The sequence below is a fragment of the Cladophialophora psammophila genome (genome assembly GCF_000585535.1).
Source record: "Cladophialophora psammophila CBS 110553 chromosome Unknown aczJe-supercont1.9, whole genome shotgun sequence".
NCBI classification, from domain to species: Eukaryota; Fungi; Ascomycota; class Eurotiomycetes; order Chaetothyriales; family Herpotrichiellaceae; genus Cladophialophora; species Cladophialophora psammophila.
In genome coordinates this window covers 502,950-521,635 of record NW_006912930.1, presented here as the reverse complement: position 1 = coordinate 521,635, position 18,686 = coordinate 502,950, and the positions used below count along the sequence as shown (strand labels likewise).

At 53.3% G+C, this 18,686-nt stretch overlaps 6 protein-coding genes across 6 annotated transcripts; all 6 read right to left on the bottom strand.

Annotated features, from left to right (window-relative positions):
* Window positions 1-1,024: 1,024 nt before the first annotated feature.
* On the bottom strand, window positions 1,025-2,521 carry A1O5_06377 (uncharacterized protein; the record flags this gene model as incomplete). The annotated part of the gene is made up of 2 exons (XM_007746971.1): window positions 1,025-2,326; window positions 2,396-2,521. The coding sequence occupies 2 exons, from the start codon at window positions 2,519-2,521 to the stop codon at window positions 1,025-1,027; spliced, it is 1,428 nt and encodes a 475-aa protein (XP_007745161.1).
* Window positions 2,522-4,390: 1,869 nt separating this feature from the next.
* Window positions 4,391-5,833, bottom strand: A1O5_06376 (uncharacterized protein; the record flags this gene model as incomplete). Its single annotated transcript, XM_007746970.1, has 1 exon — window positions 4,391-5,833. One exon carries the CDS (start codon window positions 5,831-5,833, stop codon window positions 4,391-4,393), a length of 1,443 nt encoding a protein of 480 aa, XP_007745160.1.
* A 506-nt stretch (window positions 5,834-6,339) lies between these two features.
* Window positions 6,340-8,635, bottom strand: A1O5_06375 (glycerol-3-phosphate dehydrogenase; the record flags this gene model as incomplete). Its single annotated transcript, XM_007746969.1, has 2 exons — window positions 6,340-6,428; window positions 6,487-8,635. 2 exons carry the CDS (start codon window positions 8,633-8,635, stop codon window positions 6,340-6,342), a joined length of 2,238 nt encoding a protein of 745 aa, XP_007745159.1.
* Window positions 8,636-9,721: 1,086 nt separating this feature from the next.
* Window positions 9,722-11,968, bottom strand: A1O5_06374 (2-isopropylmalate synthase; the record flags this gene model as incomplete). Its single annotated transcript, XM_007746968.1, has 4 exons — window positions 9,722-10,006; window positions 10,083-11,690; window positions 11,760-11,904; window positions 11,961-11,968. 4 exons carry the CDS (start codon window positions 11,966-11,968, stop codon window positions 9,722-9,724), a joined length of 2,046 nt encoding a protein of 681 aa, XP_007745158.1.
* A 732-nt stretch (window positions 11,969-12,700) lies between these two features.
* On the bottom strand, window positions 12,701-14,637 carry A1O5_06373 (uncharacterized protein; the record flags this gene model as incomplete). The annotated part of the gene is made up of 4 exons (XM_007746967.1): window positions 12,701-13,794; window positions 13,845-14,109; window positions 14,261-14,493; window positions 14,544-14,637. The coding sequence occupies 4 exons, from the start codon at window positions 14,635-14,637 to the stop codon at window positions 12,701-12,703; spliced, it is 1,686 nt and encodes a 561-aa protein (XP_007745157.1).
* A 603-nt stretch (window positions 14,638-15,240) lies between these two features.
* A1O5_06372 (uncharacterized protein) lies at window positions 15,241-17,613 on the bottom strand (the record flags this gene model as incomplete). The annotated part of the gene is made up of 4 exons (XM_007746966.1): window positions 15,241-16,485; window positions 16,538-16,853; window positions 16,917-17,050; window positions 17,113-17,613. The coding sequence occupies 4 exons, from the start codon at window positions 17,611-17,613 to the stop codon at window positions 15,241-15,243; spliced, it is 2,196 nt and encodes a 731-aa protein (XP_007745156.1).
* Window positions 17,614-18,686: the final 1,073 nt, after the last annotated feature.

The following is an 18,686-nucleotide window of genomic DNA, read 5'->3' as shown; positions in this document are numbered from 1 at the left end:
AGAAGGCCTTTTGATGGAGAGGATTTTGCAGTGCCAGCGCAAACAGGTGCAAACGCGAACGGGAAAGCTGCCGTATAATAGTGCTAGGCTTCGTCCAACATGGCCCCATATTAGGATTTATCACTCATAAGCACCGAATACCGGCATGTTGAGCACTAATAGTGCAATAATAATACAATAATAATAATATTATCGTTGCTGTATCCGGAGTACCTACGCAACTAGAATTCGACATATTTTGGAAACGTCTTTGTGCCCAGCGTACACGAAGAGTCACCACATGTGACTTTCTAATCAGAACTAGGCAGTCGAATTTAATCGAATTATACGTACTGGAGTACTCCCGTAGCCATGGCGACAATACAATAGCATGGGCAAGGGATGCAGAACTGGCGAGGGGCCATTCCGCCCAGAAACTACAACGGACGTGGCTGTGAATCTGGCCAGGGTGCTAAGAGTCGTGGTCACCTACACAGACTGCCGGGTACGGAGCAATCTCGCGCCCCTCAAGGCACGCACAATGCCGTCTTACGGCTCGTCAAGTCGAGCTTGGGATTCCACAGCCACAACTTGTAATCACCAACATGCAGTACAGTACTCACTCACAGCTCAGGTGAAATAGCCGGCTGGTTTCCCTCAGGGTCTGGAGACGAGGACCGCGCTGAGCTGTCGCACTTAGCCTGGGATCTTGGGCATTGAAGGTTGGACATTGGACGTTGGACATTGAATATTTGGTGCTTTGCAAACCATGCCATGCCATGTTATGTAGTACCCTAATGTAACACCATTTTATGTATCTGATGCTCATAGACGGCGGCCGATAGGGTCCTGGAGTAGCCTGAGACTCTTGTGCCGTCCTATCACGCCGTGCCGACTCTACCCTATGGTGACCTGTTTCAAACGCGCCATTCCCCAATTGCAGAACAATACCGCTGCCGCATACATTCGGCATTTCGTTCATTCATCATTCAAGCGACCAAGTCCCAGCCAACCAGCCACCTACATGAGGCGCGCAACAATTGAGTCATAGCCTTGCCTGGTCGCCCGCTTCGGCGGTGGTCCTCGTCTCTCCTTTCCTGTTCAACTCCTCCACGTCCTCTGTCTCCATTTCCGCCTCGACCGCCTCGACCTCCAGCACACCGCATACAAACCGGCCCATCGTTCCGGGATAGCGGCCCTGCAGATATCGATCCCACGCCTCCTCGACGACCTCCCTGCAGTCGTACCCGAACAGGAATTTCTGGAACACGGGATCGCGCCAGCGGTTCTGATATCCGTCGAACGGGTCGGCCTGCCACGCGAGTAGTTGGCGATCGCGCTCTCTCTGGCGGGGCCCGTCGTGAAGGTGGAAGATTTCGCGGCCCAGCTGCGACGAGCCATTGACGACCCTCGTGGTGCGCGGTTTGCGCACGCTCTCGTAGATAACCAGCAAATCGGGGACCTGGGACCGGGATTCGATCTTCTCGAACAGGTGGCCTAACACGGCGCCGTCCTCGACGGCCTGTGCGGCGCCCTGGGCCAGGTACGGCAGCGTGGCGTGGCAGGCGTCGCCCAGCAGCGTGAATCGGCCGCTCGGGTGGTTCCACGAGGGCATCTCGCGCGAGTTCTGCAGGCGCCACTTGCTCGTGTCCTTGCACAGCTCCAACAGCGCTCGGAGCTGTGGGTCCCAATTTTGAAACAGGGCGTGCATCTCGTCCAGATCGGCCTTCTGCTGGTTGACGAGCTCGGGCAGGTTATCCGGGCACGCAATCACGATGTTGTACAGGTTGCCACCCTGTAGGAGGTATGAGACCACGTGCGAGTCAGGACCCATCCAGTAATTGATGTTGGGCACGGCGACGAGATCGCGCAGCAGCGGGTGGGATTTCATCGAGTCGGCGGGGACGATGATGCGGTAAGCCAGGTCTCCCGTGAGATGGGGTGGATCAGGACGGCCGAGGAGGGCTTCTCGACAGACAGATTTGAGGCCGTCTGCGCCAATGATGAGATTTGCGGTGAAGGGTTCAGGGCAGTTCTTGATGTGGACGGCAGGCAGCTCAAAATCGATGTCCGTCACGATACTACCGAGGCGGATCTCGACGCCCAGTCGCTCGGCTTCATCGACGAGGATCTTGTGGTAGTCGGCGCGATGGATATGGAGGTAAGGATATCCGTAGACGGATTCGCAGTGCGGGATGAGGGCTTGGGTGGAGAGGATCCTACCATCGCGGTAGGAGCGCAAGATGAAGTTCTGCGGGCGTACCGAGACCTTCTCAATGGCCGGAAGGAGACCCCAGCGGGAAAGAATGCGCGTGCTGTTGGGTGGGATCTGGATGCCTGCGCCGACCTGGAAGAAATGGCATTAGTTGAGCAATTCCCCTGCCCCCCTTCCACATTGAATGGACGGCCAACTCACCTCTCCAAGGGCAGGCGCCTGCTCCAGGATTGTTACCTTGTGGCCAGCTCTGGCAATTGAAATTGCCGCCGCCAATCCTCCAAGGCCTGCACCGATGATCCCGACATGAAGTTGAACTTTACCCATGGCTCGGTGCAATGTGCTTCGGCTTTGGCGTGGTGAGTGGGTGAGTGAGGGGAGTGGGCAAGGAGCGGGATAAGGCTGTCGTGGTCAGGGGCTCTTATGACGTAGTTGATTCCCAGGGCTTCGGTATGCCCAAAGAAGGAATTTTCCGAACACCCAAGATGGAAAGGGGCCTGAATGAGGGTCTCGGAATGGTCCGAAGCGGGTTTTTCGATATGGTGCGATCCGTCGATAGAATGGAATCACGATCGATATGCCAGTTAGAATGTCCCTTGCGCGACCAAATGCCGTGTGCTCGTGATGAGGAGTTTTGCTGAGTTGGCCCACAATATCCGAGTCGGGGGGAAAGATTCCAGCGTCACTCCACCACCGTCCAAAACTTGCCCGCCAAAGGGACCAGATCAGCCGCTTGTCTTCCGATAAAGGACTTAACTTCTGTTCCTTGAATCTTTCTCGTTCCTGGAATCTGTGGGCTGGTGGCAGGTTGCACAACAAAGTACCACCACTCAAAGGCCCAGGAAACGGGAAAACGATGTGCAGAGAGAGCAACCGAGGGGACTGGCATAAAGACGGAGGAAATACGACAGTCGGTCAGTCCAACAGATCTTGGTGGTGATTGATATATCTCTTCCATCTCTGCCGTTCGTATGGGTGAACATCTCACTGCCGTGGTGAGAAACCGAAGCACCTCTGGCATCACTCAGCGGAAAAGCATTTAGATTACCCTCAGCTTTGTAGCGATAAAGTGGAGGCCGAGAGATCGAGGGGCCAGTTCGGACGGCAAATCTGGTCCCAACGGTGGCGCCTCCCGCATTGATCCCCAAAGAGTGTGCGATAAGTGATACGCGCATCTTTGTCCTCTGTACAGTAGAATCCACCTTGTTGGCAAAAGCCATTTGTGACCATACCCTCGGAACGTTCCTTGATCTCCTTTAACGTGCGTGGGTGGTTTGGGTGGTGTTCCGCCACCAGCACATGTCCCTGACCAGAGAGGGTTGGTCGGCGAGACAAAGACTCCGTATGATCCGACGGCAAGCATCTCGGGAAGGGAGTAGACTCGCATCTCCGAATCTTGCTGTTTCATTATCAAGTGGCTGTAGGCAATAGCCGACTTCGCCCGGGCAACTTTGTCCGGTGTTTGGGCCTTCGTGCGGGTGCAGTTTTCGGCATTCGATCGTTGACCCGAGTCGATAATTTTCCGCCTTTGTGATGGCGAGCGCCTTTCACAGGAGGTTGGGCTCCATCACCCACAGCTTGCAAGGGCCTCACCTTGGTCATGTCCTTTTTGCCTTCCCCAGACCGCAGAAAGACTTCCAAAGCGGATATTACTGCGCCAGAAAGTTTACAAGTAGAGGAAAGCAAATATCGCTAGGGCAAGGCTGCGGGGGCCAATCGGCAGGCCGAGCACTTCGAAGCAACCCCCTGTCGACCGAAGTGCGAGGAACACTAAATATTAAGTCAGAGAACAGAGAAAGAGAGAAAGAGGAAGAGATTGAAAGAGGTCTCTTTGTATTTACACGTTTGGCCCACGAGAAATTGTCTGTGCTCCATGCTCTGCTATTGTAGCTACACCTTCCCTTCTGCCCCTTCCCGTTTCCGCCGTCACCCTCATCCGACCCTGGCCCTTGCTATAGGTATTAAATAAGTACAAGTGTGGGGAAACGAAACACGCCGCCGGCGTGGTTCTTTTGCTGCCCATAAGCCGTGCTCAACTGCCGACTACCCTCAGACTGCAGACAAAAAGGTACTCAGAGATTGCAAAACACCAAAGACGTCGGCAGGACCACTGTTAATCCTATCAATAAACTAAAGGGGCGCGCGGTAGATAGAAATACTATCCAAGTCTCAACAACCACCACGCCTGCCCTAGTATCAATGCCCACCAGCATTGTTGACACACGAAAATGGCATGTTGGTTGCTCCAGTTTCAACCATGGCCGAGATGCTGGCGTACGTCCCGACACCAAATAAAATAGCGGCAACCACGATATTCACACAATTGAGAACGAAGAGAAAAGCCTTGCCATAAGTCCACTTTCCATTCAAATTCATGTGCATCCAGAACATTCCCGACAATCCGAAAGTGAACCAAGATGCGAACAAGGCAGAAGTCAAGCCCAATAAGTGGTTGAAGACCGGCACAGCTTCAGCAATGACCCAAGCTCCAAGCCATGAAATGCTAACGATAGCAAACCACACGCCATATGATTTCCAAGTCTTCTGGTGCATCAGATCGTCCTCTCGGTCGTGCAGCAGCCGTACGTAAAGGAACTTGGCCCCCACATGCCCGTTGACAACACCGGCAATGACAATGGTCGGAATTGCGACTCCATATGCAATCTTCTTGACGACTGTGCTAGCACTGTCCAACGCAGGGCTCGCAACATTGTCCCCGGCGTAATAATACACCACCACAGCCGTGATGATATACATGGAAATGTCACTGCATTGCAGGAACGCAAGGGCCTTGGGGAAATCTCGTGGATTTCTCAGCTCGGATATGAAGGTGAAAAAGGCCACATGACCCGCATACGCGAAGATCATGTTGGACACTGCGTTGAATCCGTCCTTGAAGCTGAGATCTGGTTTCGGCCAGAGTCGGACGTGGAGGACTCCATCGGGTCCGCCGCCCGGCTTCGTGATCGAGACACCGATCATAGTGATCATGACGGCGCCGATGATACTCAAGAAGCTGGCGACCGAGTAGTATGAAAGGTGTTTCAATGTCCGTGGCAGGGTAAAGACGAGGCTCATAAGGGTGCCAATGACCATCCAGATAACAGTGCAGGCTGCGTGGTCGCTGATGGCGTTCATCATAATGGAGAAGGTCAAGATGTGACTGCCCATGATAAAGACGTAGAACAAAAATTGACCCCAGCCAAGAATCCGGTTCCCCCATTTGCCAAATAGCACTCCACCAGCGCAGGCCATGGAGTGAATGTGAGGGTATTGTCTCTTAAACTGTCCGATGACAAAACCGGTATATGAAGCCATAGCTCCGAGGCAGACAAGCAGAATAAGACCGGGTACGATGCCTAGTGTAGCCATGGCGGCCGGCAGTGAAAGGATTCCAAGAGAGATGGTTTCGGCGACCATGACCATTCCCGCTTGCCACCACACCATGCTTTTGTACTCAACTCCGCCATCTATCCGGCTAGCCATCGGATCAATTGGTTTCTCGTGCACCATATTCCCATTCTTGGGGGGGCTGTCGGTATTGCCATTGTCACTAGCCACCAAAGTGTCGTCACTGATGGGAGGACTATTATCGCCGCAGCGGAGATCGGAGACTGACGTTCTGCGGGAGCCGTCCATGATTGATGAGACTTAGGGTCAACGAGGTTATTCCGATAGCGTGGTTGATATCTGAGGATGTGTGGAGGGCAGCCGTACTGCTCAAGTGAAGGACGCGAAAAGGGTGACGGCTCTCCTCCAGTGAATTGATATGTTATTAAAAGGATAGGGGGACCTGCGCCGAGGAGAAGAGCCCGGGAAGCAAGAGGCCAAAAGTAGGGAATACGACCCTACTTTGTAGATTCTGGTAGGGAGATCAGCCACCATTTCGTGGGTAGGAGCCATCGAGAAGTCCTGTAGGACCGGGCAACATTTTGCTGATCGTCAAGGGCTATTCTGAAATATGCTGCCATAAATGGCTATCCTTTTGTGTAAATTAGTTCCATCTAGGTAGACCTCGTATGATCGTCACTGATGCACTTAGCACAACCAGGACCAAAAGAGCGTCGAATGATCCCTGAAGTCCTCAGAATTTGCCAGCTTCCGGTAAGTTGCTGTCCAAGCGGGATGTCCAGCGACAAAGAAAGCTACTTGTTTGCGGGCGAATCTTGCCCCAGCACGGGATTTTGTCCAGGTTTCAATTTCGAGTCGCTCTCGAGCGTATCCGCTGGACCATCTAAACTCTCTATTAGTACCATTCAAGGCCCGTCGGCAAATGATAGCGCTGCACCTACCGTATCTCGAATATAGCTTCCTCTCGTATTCATCAGCAAAACCGGCCTTTCCACTTTCAACGTCCTTTCTTGAGACGTTCAACTTGCTTCTTGGAAGACCCATCGAGGCCAGAAAAGCAACACTTTCCTTCCACTCGAGATCCTTCCTCTTATTGTCCCACTTTAGCTCCTCAGCCATCAAGTCGATGACTTTGGGCAGCGCTTCCAACGCAGCCTGGGCGTTTAGGAAAGCTAGTCTTGTCCTTCGTGCAATCACATCCACGGCTCGCTGCGCAAATTCATGTCTCACTGCGTAGCGTACTTCTCCGTCTATAAATGGGTACAATGCAGAAATACGCTCTCCTCTAACGGGGTACCTTTCATTTGTCGGGCTTGAAAGTGCAGCCACCGTCCACGCACGATCACCATATGCTTCTGCAAGATGTTTGGCCACTTCGGTCTCGAGGCCGAAATGCTGAATGAGGTTGATGAACAAGGTTTTAGAGAATCCGTGGGCGCCGACGAGCCTCACTTGGTGTGTTTGGCAGGTCCCATCAAGTGGGGCGGCATCGTCGATCTTTTCGGTTCCGCTGATCCTCGTCGGGGTTGTTAGTGGCTTCGTCTGCAACGTGAATTGTTTGATGGCCTCGTCGACCGCATCCTCTGCCATTTGTCGATATGTCGTCCATTTGCCACCAGCACACGTGAGCAGTCCCGAGAACGAGACTGTCACCAGATGATTTCGCACGAGCGACTCGGTATTCTTTGCCTTGGGATCCTTGACCAATGGTCGAATCCCAGACCAAGCAGCGAGCACATCTCCACGGCGGACGTTGATTTCTGGAGACAGATATCCCTTGATCTCGTTCAAAATCCAGCCAATCTCTTCCTCTCCAGCAATCGGATGTTGGGTAATCTTGCAGGGCGCGTCGGTGGTCCCGGCGATCGTGTTGCCCTGCCAAGGTAGGAAGAAGATGACACGGCCATCGGACGTCGCAGGATCAATCAGACCCATAGAGTTCCTCTGTGGGCTGTAATATCCCGGAAGCACCACGTGGACGCCAGAACTCGGAGCAACAATTTCTTGCACAGTTTGGTCGTCCATCTTCCGTATTGAGTCGCAGAAAGGACCAGTCGCGTTGATTATACCTTTGGCGCGTATGGTGAAAGGCGATGTCGGTTTGCCATTCTTCTCCGCAATCACATCTCGGACCACGGCCCCATTCAGTTTGCCGTTCTGGTCCTTCGTCAAACTGGTAACCTCCATATGGTTGACCACCGTTGCACCGTAGAGCGCAGCCGTAGCTGCAATGGATATGTTCATACGACTGTCGTTGTGTGCGCCATCATAGTAAACCAGCGCTCCGACCAGGTTCTCCTTCTTCAACATAGGAAAAGCGTCCAACGCCTTGCTCTTGGTCAAAAAGTAGCTGGTCTCAATGCCCTCACTGCCCGCGAGATAGTCGTACAATTTCGTACCGGCCCAAAAATATGGAGCTTGCCACCATTTCTGCAAAGGGATCATGATGGGGAGCCACATAGACAGATGAGGGGCTGTGTCAAGGAAATACTTCCTCTCGCGTAGAGCCTCTTTGACCAATGCATACTGGTTATAGTCTAGCTCCCAGAAAGCCTTTTCGAGGTATCGGACGCCGCCGTGCACAAGTTTCGTACTCTTACTACTCGTACCAGCAGCAAAGTCATCGCGCTCGACCAGGGCGACCTTGAGGCCACGGGTGGCAGCATCCAGGGCAATGCCTGAACCTGTAGCCCCTCCACCAATGACCAGAAGGTCATACGGTTCGCTGGCTTCTTGCTCCGCAGGTAAGGTTATGTCTCTATCGTCGCTTGTTGCGCCTCTTAACCGGTCGAAGCTATTCCTCAACTGCTGGCGCAGGGGCGTCTCTGCCGCCGCACCCACCAGTCCACCGCTCTTCCTCAGGTCGAGAATCTGTTCGGCGCGGGACTTGATCAAGGGGAATTTTGGAGGGATAATGGTGCCGTCTTCTGTTCGCGGAATTGGGACAATGGCGCCCTGGGAGCCGGGAACGTTGATGGGCCGGTAGGAGAGGTACAAGATGGTGCCCCCAACCCCCGCGAGTGCGACGCCGGAATAGAGGAGTGGTTTGAGGAAACGACGTGCGGAAGAGGAGCGACCGGCCGAGGCCATGGTTTTCCCTTTTATAGAGGGAGGATCAGTCTCGTGTCAATGCGGATTGCGGGTCAAACGTTTAGTAGGACGGAGTTGCGCTGGAGGAACCGTGACTTCGATGAGTTGATGGTTTCAGTGATTAATGACACACTTCCTGAGAGGCCATGGTCCAAACTCTCGTGAAAGAGGTGGTGAGATGGCACCAAGCTATGGCTGGGAGTGACAAAGCCCGTGAGCAATTGAAGCTAAAGTGGTGGGTAGGGCATCAATTTCGAAGCCAAGCCAGGCAGCGAGGTGTCTGAGGGTAGAAAGCTGGAAAGGAAGCGGGATCCAACTCCCAGGTATGTGGGAAGGATCTTCAGCGTTGTCATGTATGGGAAGAGGAGGCACAAGAGAAGAGTCCCGTGTGTTGCAAAAGGGTGAATGGCTGAGGGTGCCGCGGAGAGGCATGGATGTGGATGAAGCCCGCTGCAATCGCCATCGTCATGGTTCACAGGGTTCACTGCACCTACTACCGAGGGCGGGTGCGTGGGGGATGCATTTCGGTGTTGGCAGCCCGAATTGGGGGGCGGCTTTAACCGAACAGGGCCGTGGTTGATTGGTTTTACAGGCATGACCCTAACCCCCATCCACATAATTGGGCGCCTCCTCGGTGTTCTACTTGTATGGGGGCGACCCCCCTCGGTGCCCCATTAGCCCCAACCGGCCCAACTTTCCTCATGCCTAGGCAGTTAGGCTCGGCTAGTGGGCTGATACTGAGTCGGCCACTCCACGAGCAGCTAAAGAGCACACGTTGAAACATGTGAAGCGCAAGATCATCCGAGGGACGAGCTCCAGAGAGTGCGTGCATGTGGACATATGTGCTACTATCAACATCTCCAAGAGCAACCTTCAGCTTTTCGCCAATCTCGTTTTTGCAGAGTTATCACCCCATATCAGATATCATCAATTTCGGGGGCGCGCCCTCAGACTATACAACAAATAATCAAGCCACTTTTTGGAGTTCACCGCGAGGAATCAAACTAACCCCCGTGCCCCTTTTGGGTGTTGATGCAAACGGGTTTTGACTTCAGGAAAACGACCGTCCACTAACGCGAAGACATCCTATGACAGTTCCACGTGCCCATTGACAGCCGCCGCCTTCTGTTCCAACAGGTTAATGTTAATCTTGTTTGCCGCAACACTGCCCGGATTCATCTCCATGTTCAGCTTCGACGGTGTGACGCCTCCATCTGTTGCTGTATTCATGGACGATCTCAACGGGCTCTGAGGGCTGTCAGGGCCATTGTTCAGGTTTAAACGCTCCAAAGCCTCGAGTTCCGCTTCAGAAAACTGTCTCAGGTGCTTCGGTTTGAATGGGACTGGGGTAGAAACTCGTGAGGTCAAGAACTGCGAGTTGTGAAGTCAGCTTCGTCTCTTCAGATTCGGGGGCCAGCTGGCTCCCTTTATGTGGCTGGGTACATACCGAGCTCGCCGCACTCAACAGCGCGATCAAGGATGCCTGGACCACATCCTCATGTATACCCACTCCCCAGACTTTTTCGTTGGAACTGCTGGCCGTACACTCTATATACGTGGCAGCTTTCACTTCCCTTCCTTCACCAATGGCGTGTTCCTTGTAGTCTGCCACGTCGAGGTCGATCCCCAAGGAATGTAAAGCGTTGGCCAGAGAGGAGATAGCACCGTTGCCCACTCCCACGATCGGATGTTGAACACCATCAATGGCGATGATACCTGCAAATTGTCGTTTCGCTGTCGAGGTATTTTGAGCCGGCGCCGTTGTTTGGGGTGGCTGACCGGCCGAGATCTTCATCTGAGGAGCTGGTGACGGTGTTCGCACGGCGGTGATGTTGTAGTCAATGAGAGTGAATCTGGGATTCTTCTTGAGATGATACGACTCCTCAAAGAGAGCCTGGATTTCTCGAGGAAGCAGCTCTCGTCCCTTTGCATCGGCTTCTTTTTGGACGATCCTGCTGAACGCGATTTGTAACCCCCGGGGCAAATCGAGCTCAAGACTGCGTTGGATAATCCAGGCGACCCCTCCTTTACCAGACTGTGAGTTGACTCGGATGACTGCTTCGTATGTACGACCAATATCCTGAGGATCGAGTGGCAGGTAGGGCAGTTCCCACGGATCTTCTGGGCCGCGACCTTCCTTCTTCCGAAGTTGGAACCCCTTTTTGATGGCATCTTGGTGTGAGCCGCTGAAGGCACAGACCACCAACTGGCCACCGTACGGCCACCTCTCATTGACTGGTATCTTTGTCGATTCTTCGCAAACCCGAATGACTTTGTTGATGTCGCTGAAATCGATGTTGGGCCAGATACCTTGGGTATATAAGTTGAGCGCCAAGGTCACGAGATCAACGTTACCGGTCCGTTCTCCATTGCCGAACAGAGTGCCTTCGACTCTATCAGCGCCCGCCATCTGGGCCAATTCTGCTGCTGCTACAGCACAGCCCCGATCATTGTGGGGGTGCACCGAGACACAAAATCTCTCGCGCTCGGTCATGTGCGTGCAGAAGTATTCGACCTGGTCCGCAAATATATTGGGCGTGGCCATTTCCACCGTGGCGGGGAGATTAAAAATCAATTTGCTGTCTTCGGTCGGGCCCCATGCCTCTTTTACCGCCTCACAGACTCGCACTGCGAACTCGGGTGATGTATCGGAGAAAGTTTCGGGGCTGAATTCGTAGAGCCATTCCGTTCCCGCGTGACTGGGGTCATCCTTGGTGATGGATCGAGCAAACTTGGTGCACTTGACAGCCAGGGCGAGGGTCTCCTCTTCAGTCATGCCAAAGACAATCCTGCGAAAGCATTCGCTGGTAGCGAGGTATAAATGTAAAATGGCCTTTTTCGCTCCTCTTAGGGACTCGACAGTCCGGCGGATGAAGTCCTCTCGGCAGGGCGACAGGACCTGCAGCCAAACGTCGTCGGGCACCACGCCGGGAGTATCAACTAGGTATCTCGTAAAATCGTAGTCGGTCTGCGAGGCGGAAGGGAAGGACACCTCGATTTCCTTATAACCCAATTCAACCAGCATCTTGAAGAAGCGGAGTTTTTGTTCGCCGTCCTGCAATAACCGTCAGTCTCTCTAGCCACAATTGAGGGGGGGGAGAGGGCTCTAGAGGGGCCTTCATACCATAGGATCGACAAGACTTTGGTTTCCATCTCGCAAGTCGGTGGCCAGCCACCGAGGGGGCTTGTCGTTGGTCCTCGAGGGCCACTGTCGGTGAGGCAAGTCAAGAGGCTTGAACTTGCGGTATTTCTTCCATGGCTCGCGAAGCCTGGCAACAGATTAGTCAGTTTGATGTTGAGGGGTATGGAACCCGCCCGGACATACATAGGCATGGCTAAAGGATAACTCTTGACCGAGTCCCGGTCAAACGGTCAAACGGTTCGACAACGGAAGTTCTGGAATGTCTGTAGCCGGGAGTGAATGTTCGGCTGGGTAGCGGTCGCAAAGGCCAGCTAAGACAGACTGGTTGTTAGCAGAGGTAATCCAAAGCCGAAAGGAACCTCAAGATGGAAGTGAGAACAGCAGCACCTAGGCAGTCAAACGCTAGAGCTAGGATGCGGAGAATATGAGTCAGTCTTTTGCAAAGGGCGCAAGAGGCGAAAATTTTTTGAACGTGGGGCACGAAAAGGTCAAAAAGGCCTCGACCGAGGACTCTGAAGTGTGACGTGACGCACCATCTGCAGGGCTACTACAAGCAGGCCGAGCTGCCGAATTTGTGGGGTAGAAGCATCCACTATTATCACCACTACCAAGAATGTGCGTACGGAGTCGTAAGTATGCATTATGCGCAGAGTACAGAGGCCCTGATAAGACCTGACTACCTAACTACCTAACTACCTGGGTACCTAGGTACCTATACATCCAGTATCAACCCGATCTCTCCCTCAGCATACAATCACTATCAGCTATAAACAGGCCAAGAGCCAGGCATTCAAACCTCGAGCGTCCCTTACCCTTTCGGCCTCAGCCTTGTTATCTTCAGTTGCCCGATCAACGATGCCCAATATGTACTTCTCGATTAATGCTGCTTGCGATGTAGGCCATGCCTGTGCTACTCTCCACCTTCACTCCGCTGTAACGGCGACGGATCTATCCGGCGGAGTGGTTGATTTCATTCCTCCCTGCTCCCTTCGGTCCCCGTCTGATGGCGAGGACGACGAAGAACAGACAATGACCCGAATTGTGTCCTGTATCTTTTCCAGGCCCAGTCCCGGAGAAATCGAGCCTCGCTTCCGCTTTGAGCCATTCGAAGCCGATCTTTGGCGGTTGATGTTAAGTGAAAGCGATCTTGGTGCGGTTGGTAACTGATTCTTGCCATCAGTACGCACACTCAATTCCCGGGGCAATCTTGGGCTGGTTTGCTCTTTGGCCAGCTGAGCCGTTGGCTCTGAAGTGCTTCTGGAACTAGCGAGCGAGCATGTTCGGCGTCGCTGCCGCGGTTCCTGCCAGATCTTTACCGTGGCGCTATCATTCACGTCGCCAGTGCCCATGACTCTGGGGGTGTTGAAGTCATCGTTGACCTGAGGAGTGTTCGTTGGTGGCCGAGTGCCTACGCTGATGGCTGGGCTATGTGATGCACTGAGAGCTTGGAACAACTCTTCTTGACGGGCGGGACTCAGAGCCTGCAGAATCTCTTCGGGATTAGCCTCGTTCATGTGTTTCAGAAAGTTGGCCCGCGGGATGCTGACACCGGACATCTCTGTGTTGACGACGCTGCGATCGGTCTTGCTGGATGTATAATCCGGCATGGAGATGTCGTGACTAGTTGACCTCAGTTGCAGTCGCCACTGCTGTATTGCCGTCGGAGTCTGGTGCGAGGAGATGAAGGGGTCATCATCTTGGGCGACCAGCTTGACCGGGACATGACGACCAGGGGACCGACTCTTCAGCACACCAATGTTGGAGACATTGCTGATCGGGTCAGATTGGAGGTCGGCATGATCCTGTGCGTCCAGTAACTTTTGATGATGTTCATTTGTCGAAAGTCTTTTGCTTCGTGACGCTATAGGAGGCAACCGCTGTGGAGAGTGCGAATGAGCTTCGTGGCCCGAGATGCCAGAGACTCGAGACCCGATGGGTACAGACCGCGATGGTTTGTTGGACAAGATTCTGAACATCTTCGGATTTGGCCAAGCAATTCCCGAGTATTCGAGAACGTCTGATGTGTCTCAGTATGACCGAAGGCGAGCGGAGAGCGGTTTCACTGACCTTGAGGGGCGTGCTGAAAAGAAAAGGCGACGACGTCCCGGAGACGGTCAAACCTGGAAGCTGAAGCAGTTGGGGGAGTGTTGTCTCTCATGACACCTTCTGCAATCACGACTCTGATTCGACCCAGGAGCTCATTCGGTTCCCAGTCGGGTTGCTGAAGGATTTCTCGGTGGAACTTGGGAAATTGAAGATATTGAGCATCGCGGTCTGCATTTGTTAGCCTTCGCGGTGCACGACGGAGGCGGACAAGGACAACCTGGATCCCCTACAATGCAGTTAGTCAAACAAGTCTGTCAATATTGCGACAGTTCGTACCAATGACTTCCGGCCACACATTCTCGTCGAACGTGCGTTGGCTATATGACCCTCAGTTAACCTGAACCAAGGATCAATCCCTGTTGACCTTCTTACGCCACCAGAATTCCGTCGATGTACACCCGAGCTTCAAACAGAATTGCCTCGTCCGGGGTCTTGTAGCTCAGCAAGAGGTGAGATGGCGTGGGCTTATCCCAGCTGTGGATGGAGATTCGGAATGCCGTGCAACGCTCAAGGCTCGCAATGAAGGAGGTAAGAATAGGCACCAGTGTCATTGACTCAAAGCCGCTTCGATATTTGTCCGAAGTGGCCTCTCCTGAGGAGACACCCACGTCTGAGCCCATTGGTGAGTGTCATTGTCATCGAAAGGTGTTCAGCACTCACTCTGGCCCAACACGAAGCATTTCGTATCAAATTCCTGGATAGGAGTCCTTGAGTCGCCAGGGAAGAGGAGCACATCCCAGTTCTGGTACCTCATGGCGACTTGAGACGCGCAGTTTCAGTTCACAATGAAGTGAAATGACAGAGCATGAGCAGAGCATTAAAGCGCATGCTGCTCGAAGACAGTGTTCCATCTTCCTAGGTAGTGGTTGTCGCTATGGTCCTTCGCCTTTTCAATGCAAGAGTAAGAGCGAAGAAGAAGAGAAAGAAGGCGCACGGTTCGCTCCACGATCAAAGAAGTCGCCATCAGCATCGACTGTCGAATGAAGTCTAGCCCAAAAATTCAAAGACCCCAAAAGGCAGGATGAAGTCAGAGGAAATCGGGCTGAAAGAGTGCGGAGGTGACCATGCTGTCTCTGTCACCAAAGTCTCTGTGACGAAAGGGAAAATGAAACTGGAATTAAGCGCCTCTCCATCCCTATACCAATGCAACTACATCTCAACCCATGAAGTTATGTCCAAGCAAGTGAAATCATTTTCGTCTGAGCAACGGGTATAGTAATCAACAGAGCAGGTATTTCCAAAAAAAGCAGCTCTTTTCGTGCACACGCCCGCCAACCATGCGTGAGCTGCCAGAAATCATCACAACGCCAAAGCATTAGTTAGTAATTGATACAGATCATCACCTGTCAACGGGCCCCTATTCGTTGGTGGTGTCGACCCCAAAGTCTCCTCCTATTCCCATGGCGTTGTCAAAGTTGAATGTGTCCTCGTTGGACGTGTTCAGGAAACTGTCAAAGTCAAAGTTCTCCAAAACATCGCTGTTCTCTAAACTGCTGAAATCCAAGTTGAAATTTTGGTCCGTGTTGAAGTCGGTGAAAGCATTGGGTTGTGTGAGATCTGGCTGGTGCATTTGTGGTTGATTGGGAGGCATGCCCGCGTTTGGTGGAGGAGCTTGGTTCGGATTCGGCATACCTGCAGCGGCACCCTTGCCGGCCGAATTGTTGAAGCCCGGTGGGTGTACCGGAGTGATGGGAGTGGAGGGTGTCGGCGTGGCTGGAGGTTCATTCTCCGAAGATGTTGGAGCAGCAGCCGTCGAACTTTTCTTGGTTGGGCGTTTCTTGGTTCCTTCCTCCTTAGCCTTCTTCTTGGGGTTCTGTTTGTTAGTGGTCGATGGAGTCGGCGGAGCATTGCCGCTCTGCGGAGATCCAGGCTGGTTGCGTTGGGCATTGTTCCCTGCCGGTGCTTGAGGAGGTGGCATCTCGTTTCGTTGCCCAGGAGTGCCCATCGGTTGCGGCCCTCCACCCTGAGATGGTTGCTGTACCATTGGCTGGCCACCTTGAAATTGGCCACCCATCCGATTTTGTTGTTGACGGGCCATGTTTGCCTGCATGTCCATGGACGTGGGAGGTCTCATACCTGGAGCACCGGGCACCATCCCTTGATTGTCTTTCATAAACATGTTGGGGTTGAAGTCGGAGCCCTGTATGCCGTTCATGAAGTTCATTGCGCCAGGTGATCTTCCTGCCATATCGCCGGCTGAGGGTGAACCGGGCAAACCTCCTAGCTGTGGTGTGCGCTTCATCTGATCCACTGGGTTAGGTGATGTACCCGTCCGACTGCCTGACGGCGACATGCCACCGGGTGGCATGCCAATCATGGGCCCGCCTGGACCGCCGTCTCTGTTGACTGCGTTGTCTTGCTCTTGTCTCGCCATCATCAATCTCTTTTTGTTCTGCTGTTCAAGGAGCATCAACTGCATTTGATAATCTTGAAGAGCGTGGTTCCCAGCTGGGCCGGCACCCGGACCGCCTGGCATTTGTTGGCCAGCCATCCTTTGGTTGTACATCTCCATCTGCATATTGCTGTCGAATTGAGGATTCATGCCCTGCATCATAGGAGAACCCGCATTGCCCATGTTTATCATGCCATTAGCCATCCCAGCCTGTTATCGGTCAGTCAATGGTAGACGCTATGCGGAGTTACCTGGTACTTACCTGCATGGGCTTTTGTGGCATGCCCCCATTTTGTCGGAACTGGGCATTATTCATGTTGGGATTGAAAGTATTCTGGATCATCATGTTCTGAGGTGCCACGTTGGGCATTCCTGGCCGCACATTAGGCATAATGCCACCGTTGAACTGTTGACCTTCGAGTCGTGGTCTCTTGGACGGCGACCCACCATTCTCGCCCTCTGCCGGCGACGAGGCGCGGCCGTTCATGTCCACATCGCCCTGTTCTCGCTGCATCTGTTGTTGCTGTTGCTGCTGAAGCATCTGCTGCTTGAATTGCTGTTGAATTTGCTGGGGGGTACTGGCGAGGCGTGTCAGCGACTTTGTGCGGCTAGGAAAACTGAACAAGACATTCTGGACTCACAACTTGTTCGCCATATTGTTCCCATTTACCACGTTGTTGCGTAAATTAGCCTGGATGGCAAATCGGTTCGCGGTCATCATGCCAGGTCGAGTGAGGTTCTGGTTTTGCTGGTTTTCTCTCATGCGTTGCATATTCTGCAAAGGAAAACAAAACGTCAGTTAACTATGGCGAACAAAGGTTTCTGACAGAATCGTACCTGATGCTGTATCAAATACTGAGCAGCTGGCCCCATATTACCGCCCTGGCCACCCTGCATCTTGCTAGAACGATGCGCAGTGAACAGGTCCGAAAAGATGCTGAACCATTCGAACAGAAAGCCGATGCCGGGAGTGTTGGCGTCGGTGACATGCATGGGGCGGGGAAGATCCTCGGGAATGTCGTCTTTTACATCTGTATCCATGGCATCTCCGTCAACACCATTGACTTCAACATCTTTGCGTCGGCCGGGGCTCTGCTTGACCGGCGGCTTCGTGCGGACTTCGAATTTTTCCTCACGCAACAGGCTTCGGGCAAGGTCATAGTGGCCAAGCTTGAGGAAGTACTCGTAGATGTAGGTGTTTAACTGAGCCTTCAATTGTTCTGGAGAACTGCTCATGTTGACTTGTGTAGCCGGGCTGCCGTTGTTCATCATGATCATTCCACCACCGACAGGCCCTCCTGGTGCCATGGCTGCAGGATTCATGCCGGTCATATTCATGGTAGCCATCGACACTCGTGTCTATTCGAGGAAGCGGTTAGGGCTCGGAAGGAGGAGAAAAAGGGCGCGTGGAAGAGGAAAGAACCTCAATCGTGGGAGTATGTCAAGTCGGTGTGTGAGTCGCAAGGTAATTGTTCGAGTTGATCGTAACGGGCGTGCGGAGAGAGTCGGTCGCGCAAACCGACAGCGACTTCAGAGGATGGCGAAAAGCCTCATTTTCTGCAGGAGAGGATCGGGCAAAGGTGTAAGGTAGGCTGATGATGATCGAGGGTTGATGTGGCTGCGACAGATAGAGGTTGAGAAGCGAGAGCCTCAGACAAAACGCGACCGCCACAAATTATGGGATGGGGTGGCTAAGAAACCTGAGAGCGCGAGCAAGTTTGGGGCTGCAGAGGAGTAAGATACTGTAGCAAGCTGATAGCAGTCCTGAGGTGTCAGGAGAGGAGAGGGGAGCGTAAAGGTGAAAAGTAAAAGTGACCTGATGGGAAATTAGGAAGGTGATAGTAAATGGGTGCTTTAGTGGTTGGTAGCAGGTGGATGTGGGCGAGGCGAAAAGGTAACGAGAAAGGTGAGGTTGGTTTTTGGTATAGAGAGTGCTCAGTGTTTCGGTGCCGGCACGAGGTTTCGGCGTTGGGTGGCTAGGCTGCGCTGTGCAGAACAGCGCAGGTTCGGGGACCCAGGTAAATTGGAGCACGGGCTGGCTCTGATGACTCTGCTGTCAGGGCGCAGGCGAGAAGATCGAGAGGGCACAGGAGGGTAGGGGCAGGTAGGAGACGACAGGGACGAGCAGCGAGAGGCGGACACGGCAGTCGCAGGCAAAAAAAGCCGCCTATGATTTCTGACTCTGACCACGGCCCGACCACTCACAGACCGTTCTGCGTCAGCCCTACAGACTCCTCCCGCGAAGATTGCAGCACGCCTTGCCCAAAATGGGGCTACCAATGGTGGGGTGCTTGGCCTTGCACCACAACCTCACCTCAACCGCTTTCTTCCACCTCGACGAGTTTCTATGCAGCAAACATTTCAAAAATTCCACGCCCGGCTGAAGAGAGTCAACCGGGCAATACTACAGG